We start from the raw sequence: 19,251 nt of genomic DNA, 5'->3' as shown, positions 1-19,251 counted from the left end.
ACTGCCCTTCTCCTTTCGGACTCAGGGCGGTGAACAGCCAAAATAAAAACATTTGTACACAAAAGTTAAAATAATTATTTAAAACTAATTAAATAGAATTTGGCCCATGATTTAAAACATATCAATTAAAATCAGTATCAAACGTTAAAACCCACCATAAAATCAGGACAGCCCGGCTAACTGAAAGAAATAGGTTTTAAGGGCCCGACGAAAAGTCCGGAGGTCTGGGATCACTCGTATCTCTGGGGGTAGATCGTTCCAGAGGGCAGGTGCCACCACAGAGAAGGCCCTCCCCCTGGGGGTCGCCAGCCGACATTGTCTGGCCGACGGCACCCTGAGGAGGCCCTCTCTGTGGGAGCGAACTGGCCGGTGGGAGGCTATTGGTGGCAGAAGGCGGTCCCGTAAGTATCCCAGCCCTAAGCCATGGAGCGCTTTAAAGGTGGTCACCAACACCTTGAAGCGCACCTGGAAGTCCACTGGACTTGCCCTCCCCAGGCTCCTAGAAAGTCTCTGGAACCTGGGGAGGGGGAAAAACGGGCCTACCGGGCCCACCGTGCCATCGCGTGCCAAGAGCAGGGGGAAGTGTGAAGGGGGTCACGTGCGCATGCGCGGGAGGGTGGGGCTCATTGAATTTTGGATGTGGGCACACGCACCCGTGACCCCCTCCCCAGCTTTTGGCACGCAATGGCATACAGGTTAGCCATCACTGTCCTATACTATTCCGGACCTTTATCTGGGCTTGATGGGCGGGATACACAGGATCACAGATAGAATTATCATAGAATGTTATTCCGTGAATAGAATAATAGGGTTGGAAGGAACCTTGGAGGTCTTCTAGTCCAACCCCTTACTCAAGCAGGAGACCCTATACCAGTGATGGCGAACCTTTTACTTACCCAGTGCCGAACAGGAACGCCCTTCACGCCCTGTGCGCGCCATCCGTGGTAATGCGCGGCTCCTCCCCATGTGCTGCACGCACAACTGCACCATCTGTGCATGCACACACAATTCTCGCATGCATGTGCAAACACAAGCACATGCGCAGGAGAGCTCTGAAGACCAGCTGGATCCCAAATTGCACGCATCCGCACCAGAGGTGCGTGCATGCACAGTTTCAGGTGAGCTTTGGTGATGGCTCACCTGCCCAGAAAAATGGCTCTGTGTGCCACTTCCGGCACGCGTGCCATAGGTTCGCCAACACGGCCCTATACCATTTCAGGCAAGTGTCTGTCCACTGTTCAACAACTTCTGGTGGCAAGCTGTTCCACTGGTTAATGTATTTTTATTTTTATTTATTTAATATAATTTGTATGCCGCCCTATCTCCGTAGGACTCAGGGCGGCTCACCAATAAAAACAAACCCAATAAAACATAAAATACATAAATATGCATACATAAAATACATAAATGTATAAATATATAATTTAAACATATATTAAAACCCATTAAAATAATCAAAAAAATCCCTCAGTCCAGGCTGGACTAATTGTCCTGAATTAAGTTTCTCCTTAATTCCAGGTTGTTTCTCTCCTTGATGAGTTTCCATCCAGTGTTCCTTGTCCTGCCTTCAGGTGCTTTGGAAAATAGCCTGACACCCCCCCCCCGCCCCTTCTCTGGGGCAGCCCCTCAAAAAAACCCAAACCGAAAGCTGTACAAAGCTTATCTTCTTAATTTTTAGCATTTGGACAAGATCAAAGCAATTTGTCTTTTTATTCAACTGCTTCTGGTATGTGCTCTGTAATGACCAGGTAAAACAAACAGGTTCTCCCAGGAAATTCCTGAGGTGGGGGTGTGGGCAGTGGGGGGGGGGGGACAAGTGAGTTTACACAAATGGGACAATTTTTAATCCAAAAACACAACTGTGCAGATTGTCCTCTGCAGTTGAGAAGAATGGCAATGCCCAAGGGAGGTTTCTCTCCAAGGGGGTCAAACTCCTAGCTCATACAGGTAATCCTCGACATACGACCACAAATGGAGCCCAATGTTTCCCTTTGCGAAGCGAGCTAGCTGTTAAATCGAGCTTTGTCCCGTTTTATGACTTAATCTTGCCACAGGTGTTTATTTATTTATTTATAATTAAATTTATATACCGCCCTACTCCCAAAGGACTCAGGGCGGTGAACAGCCAGAAAATAAAATATACATAATACAAACGTTAAAAACCATTTAAAATACATTAAATGTTCACTGAAGCAAGAGGAGTTCCATTAGCAAGACTTGTGAAGGTTGTTAAGTGAATCTGCTTCTGATCACGTGACCACGGGGGGGGAGGGGGATGCTATTTTTCAAAAAGTTGAAAAATTGGTCGCAAGTCGCTTTTTTTTCCCACTCTCGTCACTTTGAACAGTCTCTAAACAAACCGTTGTAATTCGAGGAAATAAATAAATGTTCAGGAGCACCAGAAGAAGTGAGGCTGGATAGGAGGAGATGGGCCACCAGTTAAGGGGGTAAATTTGCACCCACTACGCACTTTGCACAAAGTGTTTCTGAAAAATGTGGCAAGGCAGCATCGTGCATGGGCATTATTGGTGCATGCCCCATTAGCCAATATGCGTGCATGCACTCTTTGGATGCGCTCCAAACTCGGATTCAGCCATGCTGTCGCTCCTCCTCCCCAGCCCCAAACCTCGATCCAACTGGAGCATCGTTTCTTTCCCAGAGAGCCCATCATCCAAAGCAAAGCACCCCTGATTTGGAGAAGGGGAAACTGAGGCACGCTGCCTCTCGGTGTTGGCCCTAAGCCAACCTCTGAGGTTTTACAGGCGGGTTTTATCGCCAATGTGCGATTGATGGGAAAGGAAATAAAAAATTCACCGTAGCTCCTTCTTTGCAGCCAGCCGGCCTGCCTGTCTTCCTCCCTGCACACACACCCCAACATCTGGATGGGCAGCTGGCCCTGGCTTGCCCCACTGAAGGCAGGTTCAATTCCTACCTGCGGCTCTCCTGCCCCAAAGCTGCAATTGATTCCCCACCCCCACTAGGGAAAAAGGCCTGTTGGATGAAACTCATCATTGGGATGGGAGACCACCAGGAGATTCCTCCCCCCCCACTGCTGCAGGGAAGACCTCCCCCAAGCGCCCCCCCCATGCCAATCCGCAGCCAGGAAAAGCACACGTGGGTTGATGCAAGAGGTGGGGGAGGGGGGAATCCCAGGTCCTTGTTGGGAACCTCAGGGTCTTCTGCGACCCCCCACCCACCTCTGAGGCTCAACATTCCCAGCCTCCCCTCCCCTCCCCCAAACACATAAGTCTGGCCAGCTCCCTTCCCCAAAGCTGCAAGTGATCTCCCCTCTCCCTCGCCTACCTAGGGAAAAGGGCCTGCTGGATGGGAGACCACCAGGAGATCCCACCTGCTGCAGGGAACATTCCCCCTCCCCAAAGGAGCACCTGGGTTGATGCAAGAGGTGGGGAGGGGGGGAATCCCAGGTCCTTTTTGGGAACCTCGGGGTCTTCCACGACCCCCCCCCCAGGCTCAGCATTCCCACCCTCCCCTCCCCCAAACACATGGTCTGGCCAGCTCCCTTCCCCAAAGCTGCAACTGATCTCCCCCCTCCCCTGCCTGCCTAGGGAAAAGGGTCTGTTGGATCAACCTCATCCCTGGATGGGAGACCACCAGAAGATTTACCCCCTCCCCTGCTGCAGGGAAGACCCCTCCCCAAAGGAGCACGTGGGTTGATGCAAGAGGGGGGAGAATCCCAGGCCCTGTTTGGGAACCTCGGGGTCTTCTGCGACCCCCGAGGCTCAACATTCCCAGCCTCCCCTCCCCTCCCCCAAACACATAAGTCTGGCCAGCTCCCTTCCCCAAAGCTGCAAGTGATCTCCCCTCTCCCTCGCCTGCCTAGGGAAAAGGGCCTGCTGGATGGGAGACCACCAGGAGATCCCACCTGCTGCAGGGAACATTCCCCCTCCCCAAAGGAGCACGTGGGTTGATGCAAGAGGCGGGGAGGGGGGGGAATCTCAGGTCCTTGTTGGGAACCTCGGGGTCTTCTGCGACCCCCCACCCACCTCTGAGGCTCAGCATTCCCACCCTCCCCTCCCCCAAACACATAACTCTGGCCAGCTCCCTTCCCCAAAGCTGCAATTGATCTCCCCTCTCCCCGGCTAGGGAAAAGGGCCTGCTGGATGGGAGACCACCAGGAGATCCCACCTGCTGCAGGGAACATTCCCCCTCCCCAAAGGAGCACGTGGGTTGATGCAAGAGGCGGGGAGGGGGGGGAATCCCAGCTCCTTCCCCCTCCCCACATGCCCTGGCCGGCTGGCTTCCCCAACCTGGCGCCCGCGAGGACTGGGGGTGGGTGGGTGGGTGAGGGAACCCCTTCCCCCCCCCACTGGGGCCCTTTTTTTGAGGGGGGGGGTCTTGGTCCTCACCTGCCCGGCTGAAGCGGAAGGCTTGGAGGAAGGCCAGGCAGTCGGCCAGGCCGGCGCCCAGGGCGAAGGCTCCCTGGAAGGGGCAGCGGCGGAAGAAGAGCTCGAAGGCGGCCGGCTGGCGGTGTCTGCCGGCCCTCCAGTAGCCGTAGGCCATGGTGAACTGGTAGAGGTCGGTCAGCAGCGCCAGCGAACCCCCGCCGGCCTCCATGGCCCCCGCTCTGCGCTCAATGCGCCCGGCCGGGGCACGCGGGGACCCAGGCAGCGGGGGGGGGGGGAGCAGCCACGCCCACCCCGGAGGGGAAGCCACGCCCCCTCCTCCTCCTCCTCCCACCTGGCGCTGAAACATTGTAGCGCTGGAGCGGAAAGGGAGCTTCCAGCGGCAGCCGGGCGCCCGCGGGCCACCCCCGGAAGGGAAAGAGAAACAGAGAATAGGATACAGTGGCTATTGGAATGGAATAAAGATTAGAAGAGAATACAAAAGAGAAGAGAGAATAGAGCAGAGGTCTTCAAACTTGGCCCGCTTGAAGACTGGTGGACTTCAACTCCCAGAATTCTCCAGCCAGCTACGCTGGCTGGAGAATTCTGGGAGTTGAAGTCCACCAGTCTTCAAGCGGGCCAAGTTTGAAGACCTCTGGAATAAGAGCATAGAGTAGGAAAAAAGAATAGAATAGAGAATAGGGGAGAAAAAACCAGAATAATAATAAAGAAGAGAGGAATGGAGAAGAGAGGAATGGAGAAGAGGATAGGGTAGAATAGAATAATAAAGAAGAAGAGAGGAATGGAAAAGAGAGAATAGAAGAATAATAGAAGAATGTAGAATTGAATGAAGAATAGAGTAGAATAGAGTAAATAGAATAGAATAGAATAGAACAGAATAGAATATGGAGTGGAATGGAATATGGAGTGGAGTGGAGTGGAATGGAATTTAGAATAGAATAGAATAGGAGAAAATATGGAGTGGAATGGAATGGAATGAATAGAATAGAATAATAAAGTACAGAATAGAATAGAATAGAATAGAATAGAATAGAATAGAATAGAATAGAATAGAATAGAATAGAATAGAATATGGAGTGGAATGGAATATGAGTGGAGTGGAGTGGAGTGGAGTGGAGTGGAATAGAATAGAATAATAAAATACGGAATGGAATGTGGAGTGGAATGGAGTGGAGCGGAATAGAAGAGAAATGAAGAAGAGAAAAGAGAAGAGGAAGAATGAAGATTTGATTAAACTTTATTCTCCCTTTGTAAGCTGGTGGATGGTTTCCCCGGAGGCCGTGGCCACAGCTCCTGCGTGGGAAGGAGCCCTGGAGTGGGGACAGTCCCGCCTTGTCCTGGGAGGAGGGCATTGCAATGGCACCGGGCTCTTCTCGGAGCCACCCAGGGCTGGGGCTTCTCCACCATGCAGGGAGGGGGTTCCCCTGCTGGGAATTCAATAGCTGCGCTGACTGACGTGTGAGGGGGTGCGGGTGGGGGTATCCGGGGTTTGCTGCAGGTGCTGCGCACCTCCCCCTTCCTCACAGACCCCAGCACAGGTAGTCGACTTACCCCGACGTTTCTGTTGCCCAGTGAGAAATGCGTTTGTGGGAGTTTTGTCCTGTTTTGCGACTTTTCTTGCCACATTTAAGTGAACCAGGGCAGGTGTGGAATTAGTCACACGGTTGCTAAACGAATCTAGCTTCCCCTTTTGACTTTGCTCAATCACAGATTCCAGGGAGGGGACTCACCCCTTGGAGACTTACACCCCTTTGCTGGTTCAGGATGGGGATCAAGCCCTTTCCGTTGCTCATTGGCTGCCTTTGGGGCTTCTTGATTTCTTTTTTATTATACTGTACTTTCGATTTTTATTTGCAAGCTTGTGTGTGAGTGGCTGTGGAATTGGGCAGCCTGCAAACCCTGGCCCTGGCATCTCAGAGGAGTAGGCAGCATGACGCTCTGAATGCCAGGCTTCTCATTAACGTTTCATGTTGAATTTTAACTATCCTCAACCTCTAGTTTACACTTTTGTATTGGTTTTTTAAAAACGTTTTATTTGTACATCGCCCAGAGTCCCTTTGTGAGGGAGACGGGCAGCAGTTTCTAAAATAGGCATTGATTTATGGTAAGTCTGATAAGACGGATGGTAAGATAGGCCATAGAAATCATAGTGCATAAATAGGATAAATGGAAATAATAAATCAGCCCAATGTGATTTTACTCAAACTGTGGTAAAACCAATTAGGCATATAATCCTGGCTTTTTAGTTTTTTGATTACCTATTCAGTCCAATTGTTCTCATTATTCTTGTGATTGGTCCGAATAGTTATTATTCTCTTGTGTTTATTAAACATGAAACTCGGTCAACTGAACATTTAAAAATGCATCGCAAATATTGACTGGCGCTGATGGTTGATATGGGTTGCTGCCAGCGTCCTAGGTATCAACCAAGTACCTTCTTAAGATGTATGATGATCCCGAGAAGTGCAGTTTTTTTGCAGTTCTGCTACTGTTTTTGCAGGAAGCTGATTTTTTGATGTATTTTGTAAAATTCTTGGACCTGGTGCCAAGTGCCCCGATGACAGTGGGTATCACTGTCATGTTTCATCCATAATCACGTAGTTTCAATGGCCAGGAGATATTATTATTATTATTGGTTAATCTTTAGTGAGATTCACAGCCTTTGAGGCTGATTAATAGCTCAGCAGCTCGAGTCCTAACCAAGGACCTAGGAACTGTTAAGGTATCGTCGGAGGATGTAAGCTGTTCCGAGTAAGGTGGTTTTTTGTAGAGTCAAAATGTTCAAGTCCGGCAAATTTAGAATTTCTAAATAGCGGGGTAGCCCTTTGGGTATTGCTCCAAGGGCTCCAATTACAATCGGGACAACACACGATTTCTTTTTCCACAGTCGCTCAACTTCAATTTGTAAGTCCCGGTACTTTGTGATTTTTTCTTGCTGCTTATCTTCAATCCATGCATCACCAGGTATTATTATTATTATTATATTATTATTATTATATTATTATTATTATCCCCAAAATAAGACATCCCCTGATAATAAGAGCCTTGGTAGTACAGTGGTCTAAAGCACCCTGTTATTAACACCAGCTGCCTGCAATTACTGCAGGTTCGAATCTCACCAGGCTCAAGGTTGACTCAGCCTTCCATCCTTTCTAAGGTAGGTAAGTAATAATTTTAAGTAGCAATTTTATGATGTTTGTGTGTCTATATTTTTCTTGACTGTACACCGCCTTGAGTCCTACGGGAGAAAGGCAGTATAGAAATATAATAAATAAATAAATAAATAAATAAATAAATAAATAAATAAATAGATAGAGGACCCAGTTTGTGGGGGCAATAAGCTGACTTTGTATAAATATACAAAAGGATGAAGGCTATTGCTTAGCGCATTGTAAGCCGCCCTGAGTCTCCGGAGAAGGGCGGCATATAAATCAAATCAAAAAAAAAAAAGCCCAGTGGGGCTTTTGACCACATGGCAATAAGGCCAAGCGCTTATTTCAGGGTTCAAAAAAATGTAAGACAGGGTCTTGTTTTCGGGGAAACAGGGTATTAATCATTGCAGTCAGCCAGATGTTCAGGCTGAGTTTGCCATTTTTGTCTACCTATCGAGTCCTTACCAAGGACCTGGGATAGGCAAATCTGAATGTTGGACAGTGTTACAGATATCGTTGCAGGATGGAAGCAGTTAAAAAAATTATATTACTACTAATAATTCATGGGAGAGGGGATTGCTCCGTGTGAGTGGCAGGCATGCGACTCCACATTCAGGCACACACAGGTGCCTGCCGCTCACACGAGTAGCGCTTCACACATATGCACGACAGCCCGCCACTCGTGCGAGTGGAACTTTGCATGCGAATGGAGGCTGCTCCGCCACTTGTGCGGCCTGGTTCCGATCAGGCTGCAGCCTGGTAATGGGTTGCATTCCAGAGGTTGGGGACCCCTGCTTTATGTACCTCAGATTTCCACAGACACTTTCAACCCTGATTCGATGACAGCTGAGCTTTGTGCCTGAAGGTGCAAGCATTCAACTGAGGGAATTAAAACGTTCTTTGTTAAGCCTAAAAAATGTTAAATTATCCTTCTCCCACTTCAAAGAAAGATGGGATTCCATGTTGAAGCCGTGTTCTCTTGTAACACTGATGGAAAGATCACAGCCAACATAGAACTGCCGGCCACTGGGATCTCCTGAGCAACATCTGGTGTTTTGAGTGGATCTCTCTGTATCAGGAGTATCTGACCTTGGCCACTTTTAAGACCTGTGGACTTCAACTCCCAGAATTCCCCAGCCAGGTCTTCTTAAAGTGGCCAAGGTCAAACAACTCTGCCCTATGCGATCTGGAGCAGTCTCCTGGAGAATGTCCATTTTTAAAAAAAACTTTCCAACCCAACCAATACATCATGGTGGGATCTGACATGGCAGTCACAAAATCTGCAGGGATGCAATCTCACAAAAACACCCCAGTTAAAGCTAAGTTAGATTTCCCAGAAGTGAGTTTTCTCCCCTACTGCTCAATGATACAGTTGGACCGATTTAAACATTGCTTCTGAAATGAGCGACCTCTGGAAGTGAGCACTGACATCCCAGGTGCCGTTGATGTGGCTTCATCAGATAGCCGAAGTGTCACAATTTCAGACTTCTTAACCCGCAGGGAAAGAGAAAAGGGCCCGGCATTGCTCTCCAACTCTTAACCATTTATTAGCTTTAGAAAGGGTAAAAGGTTTGCCGTTAGATCTTGTTGAAAGCAGCTATGTCAACACTCTGCACCTGGAAGACAAAAAGACAGGCGTGAGGAGCTTTGCGTGGGGTGACCTGTGCATCCCAGGCCTGGCTCCGTAATTTCATTCAGGCGTCCAGAGGTTTGTGTAGAAGGGACTTGGGTAATGGATGCCTAAAAGGTACTTTGGCCAGGATGGGCATAGTCAAACGGAGAGAACAGTGAACATTTGAGACTTTTCAATCAGAATAGAGCTGGAAGGGACCTCAGAGGTCTTCTAGTCCAACCCCCTGCTCAAGCAGGAGACCCTATGCCATTTCAGACAAATGGCTGTCCAGTCTCTTCTTTAAAACCTACAGCGATGGAGCACCCACAACTTCTGGTGGCAAGCTGTTCCACTGGTTAATTGTCCTCACTGTCAGTAAATTTCTCCTTAGTTCCAGGTTGCTTCTCTCCTGGATTAGTTTCCATCCGTTGCTTCTTGTTTTCTGGTGAATACTGGAATACTGCTATCATGTCCCCCATACCCAATTCCTGCAACTGTTCTTCATATGTTTTAGTCCCTCATTCCCTCCAAAGCTACCTCCGTTTCTTTGATTCTTTGGACAATCATTTGTCTGCAAAAGTATAGGATCTCCTGCCTGAGCACGGGGTGGGACTAGAAGACCTCTAAGGTCCCTTCCAACTCTGTGATTCTGTTATCCTCCATCTTTGCTGTGCAGAATTCAGCAGCGTAAGAACGACTTCTGGTTCCATTTTCCATTCCTGAAATATCACCGTGCCTAAATAAAACATTAACTGTGGTTTAAAGCTGCTGAAAACCTGTGAGGCGCGACTGTGAGACTTCAACCCTGAGGGCACCAGGGGGAGGGGGATTATTTGGGGCAAAACTCAGCAATAAGGACAACTGTGAGGGGCCCTCGTTGGGACTCGGAGCTCGTCAACTGTGCTAAGCCAAACCCTGGTCTGATTTGGACTTAGCGTGTCGAAGGCCTTAATAAAACGGCACCATAATAAAGAAGGGGTTTTAGTGAGCTGTGTGAATTCAGTTAGCAACACTGGGACCAGAATTCTACGCATGAAGCATTTCCTGAGATAGCAGCAAGGCAAGGGGTAATATTTGCAGGATAAAAACCTTTATGTGGGAGAGGTGGAGCTGGGTTTACAGAACACAACCAAGCCTACAAATTGACCCACGATTAGCATACTGACGTTATTTATTCTCGTTGGGTTAATTTCTCAATGTCTGCTTTATTGTTCTGTTGTTTTACTTCTGTTCCGTTTACACGTCTTTTCATTTTTGTTCCTTTTTATAGTTGTAAGCCGCCTGGAGTCGCCCCCATGCCGAGACAGGTGGCAAATAAATTTAACAAATAAATAAATGAGCGAATATACAGTAGCTATGAGGTTTGCAATAAACCTAGTTAAAGCATGCAATTTAAATGCATGGTCCTAGAACAGGGCTAATCCAATCTTGGCAACGTTATGACCTGGAAATTTCAACTCCTAGAATTCTGGGAGTTGAAGTTCCCAAGTCATAACGTTGCCAAGATTGGACACTTCTGGTCAAATATCTTTCAGGTGACCTGAAATCCCTGATCCTTTATGATTTTGGGGGGGAGAGGATTTTTTTTTTTAAATTTGATTTATAAGCCGCCCTTCTCCGGAGACTCGGGGTGGCTTACAGTGCGTTAAGCAATAGCCTTCATACTTTTTTTTGTATATTTTATACAAAGTCAGCTTATTGCCCCCACAAACTGGGTCCTCAATTTACCTACCTTAGAAAGGATGGAAGGCTGAGTCAACCTTGAGCCTGGCAAGATTCGAACTTACTTTAATTGCAGGCAGCTGGTGTTAAATTACAGTGCCTTTGTCTGCAGAGCTATCCAGGCTCACATGTTCTGTGCTTCTGGATCTCTCTGGAACAAGGTCGGTGACCTCCGGCCCATGGGTCAGATGTGGCCTACCACTTGAAACAATTCAAGCCATGTGACTCCAAAAGAAATATACCCACCCAGCCTGTGCAAGGGAGAGGGAGCGAACTGTTTGGATGTTCTTGAAGCGATGGCACTGACCGGCCACCTCAACATGTTCCCTGCCCAGATGTGAGGCAGAGGAGCAGGAAATCAAGACAGAGCAGGGGAGGGCAATTAATCTCCCCACATGAGAAACTGAGACTGTTGTGGAAGGCCAAACCAATAAGGCTGTGAAGTGCTCAGGCCCCCCATGCATGCATAGATGTCAATTGAAAAAAATAACAATAGCAGTTGCCTTCAAAATAAAATATCTGAAAAGGTTAGGAGCCTTGGTAGTACACTGGTCTAAAGCACCCTGTTATTAAGACCAGCTGCCTGCAATTACTGCAGGTTCGAATCTCACCAGGCTCAAGGTTGACTCAGCCTTCCATCCTTTCTAAGGTAGGTGAAATGAGGACCCAGTTTGTGGGGGCAATAAATTGACTTTGTATAAATATACAAAAGTATGAAGGCTATTGCTTAACTCATTGTAAGCCGCCCTGAGTCTCCGGAGAAGGGCGGCATATAAATCAAATAATAAAAATAAATAAATAAAAAAAAATCATGGCAACTGGACCAAAGTTTATTAAAACGGTTTCGTTTTAACATTTTGAGATACTTTTGGCCTGTATGACTGAATCTTCATTTTCAGGTTGCTTTTCATTTTGGGAAGAAACCCCCTGCAATCTTTATGGCAAGAATTAGAATCTGTTAAAACAGATTTAACAGATTAACACAGTTGGAAAGGACCTTTTAGATCATCTAGTCCAACCCCTCTACCCAAGCAGGAGACCCTACGCCATTTCTGACAGATGGCAGTCCAGTCTCTTCTTGAATGTCTCAAGTGATGAAGCTCCCACAACTTCCGAAGGCAACTTCTATTCCATGGGTTGATTGTTCTCCCTGTCAGAAACATTCTTATCATCTCCAGGTTGAATCTCTCCTTGATCAGTTTCCATCCATTATTCCTTGTCTGGCCTTCTGGTGCTTTAGAAAATAGCTTGACCCCCTCCTCTCTGTGGCAGCCCCTCAAATATTGGAAGACTGTTATCATGTCTTCCCTGGTCCTTCTCTTCACTAGACTAGCCAAGCCCAGTTCCTGCAACCCTTCTTTCCAACCCCTTTCTCTGCCTGCCCAAAATTTTCATTTTGACTGAAGAAGCTACTTGGATGAGTAACGAAATGTCTCTGTTTGAATAAACTTTGTTCCAGTTGCCAAGATTTAACCTTTTTAAGATACTTTTTGGCCTGGATGATTGAATCTTCATTTACATCATCAAAATAAAAGCAATCCGTGCGAGCCAGAAGGGCGAGATGTGACCCGGGAACTGTAAAATGCCCAGATCTGTGATTGTAGCAGCCTGGCTACTGATCCTAGGGAGGGAAAGATTACTGATCCCTGCTCTACAGAGTATCGGAGGTAATTTGAGAGAATCTGTGATCCCTGCAAGGGAACCTTTGGCATAAGGCCTTAACGCCAGATATTCCCTGATTTATAACTTGCTTTTTACTAGCCTTTACTAGTCTTTGGCAGAACTTTGTGGTGGCCTATCCAAAAGGAATACAACACCTTTGAAAAACTTACATAATCTTCAAATTTGGTAATCTCCTCTTCCAGGATATCTGTCCCGACTTTGTCGTCCTCCACCACACACTGGATCTGGAGTTTCTTGATGCCGTAGCCCACTGGGACCAGTTTGGAAGCCCCCCAGACGAGGCCATCCATCTGAACAGATCGGACACACTCCTCCATTTTGGCCATGTCCGTTTCGTCATCCCACTAGAAACAAGAAGTGGGGTGGGGGGGGAGAAGTGTGAGAAATAATAGTGCAGAAATAAAGGGTTTCCTGTAAATGAGCTGAAAACCAACCCACAAAATTGGGAAAACAATTGCTTCTCCAAAGGAGGCCAAAATTTTCATGAAATTAAGAGTCCTCTTTCGGGCACTGTGAATTTATTTATTCCACGCAGCCTATACCAGAATCTGATCTATTCGTGGTCAAGGCAAATTGGCGGCAGATAGCAGTGAATGGACTTCAAAGGGGGAGGGAGGGGGGACTTTGGTCTCTTTCAGGTGTGTAGGGACTCCAGACTAATGATGCGTTTGATCCCACCTTCAGGCTCAGCCTGGTCATCTCCAACTTCGGGAGTTTCAAAACCTGGCAGATTTGAGGACTTCGAATTCCACAGCCAGCCGAGGCAGAAGGATGCCGATAGCCATGGTGATGTCAGGACATAAATGAGCTGCATCCCCCACTCTCCACAGCCCACACCCCCAGATCCGATGTGTTTGCTTGCCACTTCGAATCAGTGTGATGACTCGGGGCAAGGCACCAAGGCAACATAGTTAGCTGATAGTTCAAACCGCCCCTTTATTGCTCCAACTTTCCCCCAAACGCTCCCATGTTTATGGCAAGTCCCAGAGCAAAGTGCTCACACCCACACTCACACATACCCCCCTCCAGCATGCTCTGGCTGCAAGTAGTCCAGCAAAACGCTGTTAGTACATTGGCTTCAAAGCAAGAAGTCCAGCGTGTCACTGCGTTATTTTATTTGCCAGCTGAACTCATCATTTCTGGACTGTCAGACTCTCCGTAGCTTGCCAGCTTCTTATCAGTAAGCTACGTGTTTCCGTATCCACCCACATTCCTTCACTCTCTTTCCTTTGTTCTCTTTCCAGCAAGGTCCGGCTGAGAGATAGCCGGCAAGAACTATTTTCAAAAATGTAGCAATTACTTTTCTTAGTTAGTGAGGTGTTTTATTTTCTTTATAACAAATAAATGAGTTTTATTAGAGAACTTTTCTTCGCGTTTCTTTTCAGAATATTGCAACTTGGAATAAGCCACGATCCATCTCCTCTAATTAACCAGGGTGATTGGTCCCAGAGCCAAACATGGGATTAATAAATGCCCTGACACAGCGGGCCAAGGGAATAGGTCAATGAGTCCAGGAAGCAAAGGAACAAGGCAAGAAGTCCAGCAAACTCCAAATGTCTGCAACAACAACACACAACTTCACAAATTCGGCGTTTGTTCCCAACAAACGCCCCTACCCACAGCATCTCCTTAAATCTCAATTCCCAGGTGTGCCTTGTAAAGAGGAGCAGGACACTCTCCTCCTGAGTTGTCAGGTCGGCCTGCGTTGTTCCCGCCTTCTCTCCACTCTCTGTGCTCAGGGATCAGGAGGGGGCGGTCCTTGCTCATCGCCTGAGCTCCAAGCCTGAGGGGCCCGGGCCTGCCTCGTCCTGCTCCTCCCCCCATTCTTCCAAAGCCAACAAAGCCGCCCACTCAGTCTCTGTTGGCCACAGTTCTGGCATATCAAGCTCCAATGGGGGCATGACAATCACAGTCAGAGAAAGCAGGAAGTCCCCCGCAGAGTAGAGCCATGCTGGCTGGGGAATTCTGAAAGTTGAAGTCCACAAATCTTAAAGCGGCGATGTCTGGAGACCCCTGTCCTACATCCTCCAGCCATCTTGAAACTCCTCTGTGCTAAATAAAACATTCCCTTTTCACCTTCCTTTGGATATGAGTCCTACAAGCATCGGCTGTGCATTATCAACTCAGCCTCTTGCAATTAGTCTACTATTTTGTCTGTGGCATCCAAAGTCTACCCAACGCATTAAATTGCAGTTTCGCTGTACAAATGTGTCTCGTCTTTCTGCAGCTACCCGAAGGGAAAAGGGAATGGAAAGCCACTTAGAGAGAGAACATTTAAGAAACAGGCATGCATAGAGTGTTCCTGAACCACTTCCTGTTCCAGAAGATTGCCTAAAAGAAAGCCTTCGGAGTATCTCTGCAAAGGCTCGGTCTGGGAAGGAAGGTGACAGAAATGTTACGCCAATAACAAAACAGAATATTTTGCACACCCTGTTAAGGAACCACCTGGGTCCCTCAGATCAGCAGAAATAAAAGGTAAAAGTTTCCCCTGTCTAGTCGTATCCAACTCTAGGTGCTCATCTCTGTTGCTTGGCTGAGGGAGGCAGCGTTGTCCGAAGACAATTTCCGCGGTCACGTGGCCGTCGTGGCTATAAGCCGAAGGCGCACGGAACGATGTTACCTTCCCACCGAAGTGGTACCTATTTATCTACTCATCTTTGCATGCTTTCGAACTGCTAAGTGGAGCAAGGAGCTGGAGCGAGGAACGGGAGCTCACCCTGTCACGCAGCCCACGGGTCTTGAACCCAGGCTGTCAGTTTGCTCGTTGACAAGCTCAGTGTCTTTAACCGCTCAGCCTTCGCGCCCGTCCAAAATTCCAGTAGAAATATCCAAATTCCAGCAGAAATGTAATAGAAAATCAGGTGGAATCCGTGAGCAACTTTTCCAACTAACAAATGATTGGAAGCCCTTCAGTTATGACCATAATGGAGCTGCCCATTAACCGTCGTAAGTCGTGGGAGTGGTTAAGCGTGATGCCCACATAATCAACTCACTTAGTGACCAAAGTCTTGGCCCATCCAGGCATGGTCGCTAAGCACAGGTCCTTATCAAACAGCTGAGCTGAGATCGCAATCAGGTGTCCCAGGGGCATTGTAAGGCCCCATCAACTGTCCAGTTGGCAAATCCAGAAAAAGCAACTCCTGGGACATTATTTTACCAAGAGTATAAAACTTTACTAAAAAAAAAAGAAACATTGGCACAGAAGAAGCGAAACCAGCTCTGGGTTTCTCGCGTGAAAGCAAGCATAGTTAATTCCCCCAATTTCCCTATGGGCCACCCACAGTCCACCAATCATTTCTGTTCATATTGTTATGGGAAACAGCCAGCCACATCTACTCGGTGAGCCCTTGAAATGGTGGCGATGTCTCCCGGAAGCCGACGATTGCTTGGATACCATCCCCCACACCCTGGCATTCCATCCAATGCAGCTCCTTGTTATTGTCAAGTTGCGAGCGAAGGAAAAATGTAGGCGAAAGTGTGAATCAGTCTTGACAGACCCCAATTCTGAGCAACAGTTGTAGCCCCTTTGTTCAGCGCTGTCCCAATTTTGAACGGACGCTTGAACCAACGGTCATTAAATTGAGGACCGCTTATAAAACACTATATGCTTTTTGTTAATTAAATTAATTTGTTCATCAGAAAAAGGTGCTCAGAGACTCCTCCTCCTGATTTTATGGAACTATTTTTGACCAACAAGGTTCCCTTCCTACAGCGTCCAAGGCACTGAAGGAGCAAAGACGGAACCAGAGGTCGCTGTCACATAATATAACAACCGGTTTGCCCAGCACCGAAAATGTGAGCCCGTGCATGCATGTGGCCCTCCGCACATGTGCGCAGCTTCAAAAACACAGCGATATAGGATGGGACAGCACCGGGGCACGGGGACGGGCCCACTCGCTGGTCGCAAATACTGGTTTGCCCACCTCGGTCTTGGTTAAGCTGCAAGAACAAGCAAACAAGGTTTACCTTGTGCAGGAACCATTGCTAGAAATGTGAACAGCTGCCAACTCTCCAAGGGGTGCAGCCTGGCTCATTTCTGCTACTTTGCCAACCCCGAAGAAAATCAGTGAATCTTAAGCCCAGCCCTGTGAGATCCAGAAACCTCCTTTAGCAATCCTAGCCAGCAGTTCAAACCACCCTACATCAACTCTTTAAGGCAGGGCTGTCAAACTGGATTTCTTCAAGGGACGGATCAGTAGTTCTCCTGCGAGGGCCAGTGCGGGGTGAGGGGGGGGCAGCGGCCCACGGAGGAGGGCCAACAGTGGGGAGTGGGGGGGGAAGACAAGATGGATGCCTCCTGCAACACCCTGCCAGCCAAAACGGACCATGCGGAGCAGGGGTGGGTTCTAAATTTTTTTTACTACCGGTTCTGTGGGCGTGGCTTATTTTGTGGGTGTGGCTTGGAGGTCATGTGACTAGGTGGGCGTGGCTAGCTGGTCAGAGTCGTTTCTGGAAGGTCCTCGCACTTACGACCAGTCCTCGCACTTACGACCCGACTCATTTGTTTGCTTTTAACACTGATCAGCTGTAGGGCGGCCCTTTGAAGTCCGGCGGCAAGAGTTTAAACAGTTTTTTTCCCTCTAGTCATCAGCTGGGACTCAGGAGGCAGCAATAGATTGGGGGTGGGACCAAATAAAAGGTAAGAATAACGTGGGGGGGGGAGGGCGGGGGGGAGAACCGGTTTGGTGACGTCATATCGTCACCGCTACCGGCTCGGCCGAACCGGGAGGAACCCACCACTGATGCGGAGCCTCGGGAGTGCCAGTGCGACCTGTTTTTGCCTAGCAAAGTGCTGCAGGAGGCTGTGGAGGCCGAAAATGGGCCCGGGGGGGGGGCAGCGGCGCCCGCAGCCCTTTTTGGCCGGTAGAGACACCACGGACCAGTCTTTAATATTTCCAGGTCAGATCCGCGGGCCAGATTTAAGCACCCTGTGGGCAGATGAAAAACTCAGAAAAATGAAATTTTGTTTCTTGCCTGCCTCAAGAAGATCGGTCCAGCATTGTGGGCTCGAGGAGGAACACGGAAGCGGGGAACGTGGGCCGGGCACGTGGGAACGCCAACCAGGCCTCCACCCTAAAAGCCTCCCACTTACCGGCTTGACGTCCAGAAGGATGGAGGACTTGGCAATCAGGCCCGGCTTCTTCGACTTCTTCTCGGCGTACTGCTTTAGCCGCTCTTCCCGAAGGCGGGCAGCTTCTTGGTCCTCCTCTTCTTCGTCGCTGCCAAACAGGTCGATGTCGTCGTCTTCCTCGGAGGAGGCGGCAGCGGCAGCACCGCCCAGGGATTCTTCTTTGATGGCAGCTGAAGGGAGCACCACCTTCTTGGACTGCACGGCCAGGGGCTCCACTTTCTTCATGGGGGTGACGTGCTTTGTGGAGAAAACGAGAAGGTGAGCCTCACCCCGGAAGCCCTTCCCAAGGGGAAGTTTCGAGAGTTTCATCGGAAAGGAGGAGGAGGAGGAGGAGGAGGAAGGCGTGGGAAGGAGGCCTGGCTTTCTCGACGCCAGTGGGCACCACCTTTCAAAGGGGTCTATGACAATTTGCCGCAGCCAACACGCCACGGCAACTCGCTGCAGGACAAGAGTGATGCTAATATCAAAAAATATGGCGGAATAGAATCATTAAAGAAAGGATGCGAAAGGAGGGAACAGAATGAAAGGTGAATGGTAGCCATTAAATTTTTATTTATTTTAAATAATTACAGTAAATGGAAGTGTTAAATTGTCCCGCAACCAGTTGTCCCACTCCCCCTTCAAAGCACAAGGGTGGGAACTTCACCTATAAAGCCCTTCATGGCATGGGACCAACTATTTGAGGGACCTTGCCTGAAGGTTTTGGGAGGGCCTCACTCCAACCTACCACTGCTCTTCTCCCGAGGAGAACTAATTGGGATATCTCAACATTGCTCATCAGGCATCTGGCTGTGTGAGTCAAGGCGAAGATGCCCGTTAAATTAGGAGGCTGGACTAGAAGACCTCCAAAGTCCCTTCCAGCTCTGAGCTCTGTTATTCTATTCTGTCCTGTCCTGTCCTGTCCTGTCCTGTCCTGTCCTGTCCTGTATTCTATTCTATTCTATTCTATTCTATTCTATTCTATTCTATTCTATTCTATTCTATTCTATTCTATTCTATTCTATTCTATTCTATTCGTTGCTATGAAGGCCTTGGAAGGAATGGGCCTTGGATTTTAAAAAGCATGTGCTTTTTAAAATGAGCAAAGCAATGGACACGCATAAGACTTTTTTTTTTTTAGCACATTTTACCTGTGTTGGTGGAGGTGGGGAAGGATGATGGGAAGCCGATGCCCTTTCCAGCACGCTCAGCCGACACTCCAGTTTGGAGATGGCCACTTGGAGGTTTGTGACCACTGAAAACCGAAAGAAAAAAAGATTATTAGAAGGATAGGAAGCTGCACTCTAATCCCTCAATTTATAGCTACTATCAAGTCTTACGGGCATGGCTACTCACCACTACGAAGCTGTTGGTTCTCTGCCTCCAAGTTAGCAATCCTGGTGACCACCTCATTTTGGTCTCCGGCTGGTCCTGCGGGGGAGGGGCCGCTGGCGGTCTGCAAGAGACAGCGAAGACAAAGGGGAGGTGAGGCCAGGCCAACCGCTGACCTCGGCCAGACCCACAGACAATAAAGCCAAGCTGTAGCCACAAGGGGGAGATGGACAGGGGAGACTTCCAGAAAGCAACTGGGAACCAGGAAGAGCACAA

The 19,251-nt window shown here is 48.5% G+C and overlaps 2 protein-coding genes across 12 annotated transcripts in view; both read right to left on the bottom strand.

The window, feature by feature from the left end:
• NAPRT (nicotinate phosphoribosyltransferase) overlaps positions 1-4,661 on the bottom strand; it is a 32,282-nt gene extending 27,621 nt beyond the window's left edge. The window contains exon 1 of the mRNA XM_034419939.2: positions 4,368-4,661. Within this exon, the coding sequence (XP_034275830.2) occupies positions 4,368-4,575 (208 nt within the window). The 5' untranslated portion in view covers positions 4,576-4,661. The remainder of the gene's footprint in view (positions 1-4,367) is intronic.
• A 4,377-nt stretch (positions 4,662-9,038) lies between these two features.
• EEF1D (eukaryotic translation elongation factor 1 delta) overlaps positions 9,039-19,251 on the bottom strand; it is a 39,083-nt gene continuing 28,870 nt past the window's right edge. For all 11 annotated transcript variants that reach the window (XR_015733616.1, XM_087891402.1, XM_087891401.1 and 8 more), the window contains 5 exons: positions 19,000-19,099; positions 18,795-18,898; positions 17,626-17,901; positions 12,683-12,877; positions 9,039-9,132 (listed from right to left, as the gene is read on the bottom strand). Coding sequence is in view for 10 of the 11 variants with exons in the window: in XM_087891402.1 (XP_087747528.1) it covers positions 9,094-9,132; positions 12,683-12,877; positions 17,626-17,901; positions 18,795-18,898; positions 19,000-19,099 (714 nt within the window). In the remaining variant the exon portion in view is untranslated. The remainder of the gene's footprint in view (positions 9,133-12,682; positions 12,878-17,625; positions 17,902-18,794; positions 18,899-18,999; positions 19,100-19,251) is intronic.

This window comes from Pantherophis guttatus, chromosome 3 (assembly GCF_059756535.1).
Source record: "Pantherophis guttatus breed Tessera chromosome 3, ASM5975653v1, whole genome shotgun sequence".
Taxonomy (NCBI): domain Eukaryota; kingdom Metazoa; phylum Chordata; class Lepidosauria; order Squamata; family Colubridae; genus Pantherophis; species Pantherophis guttatus.
Note: the sequence above shows the minus strand (reverse complement) of the source record. Positions and strands in the feature narration are given on the sequence as shown.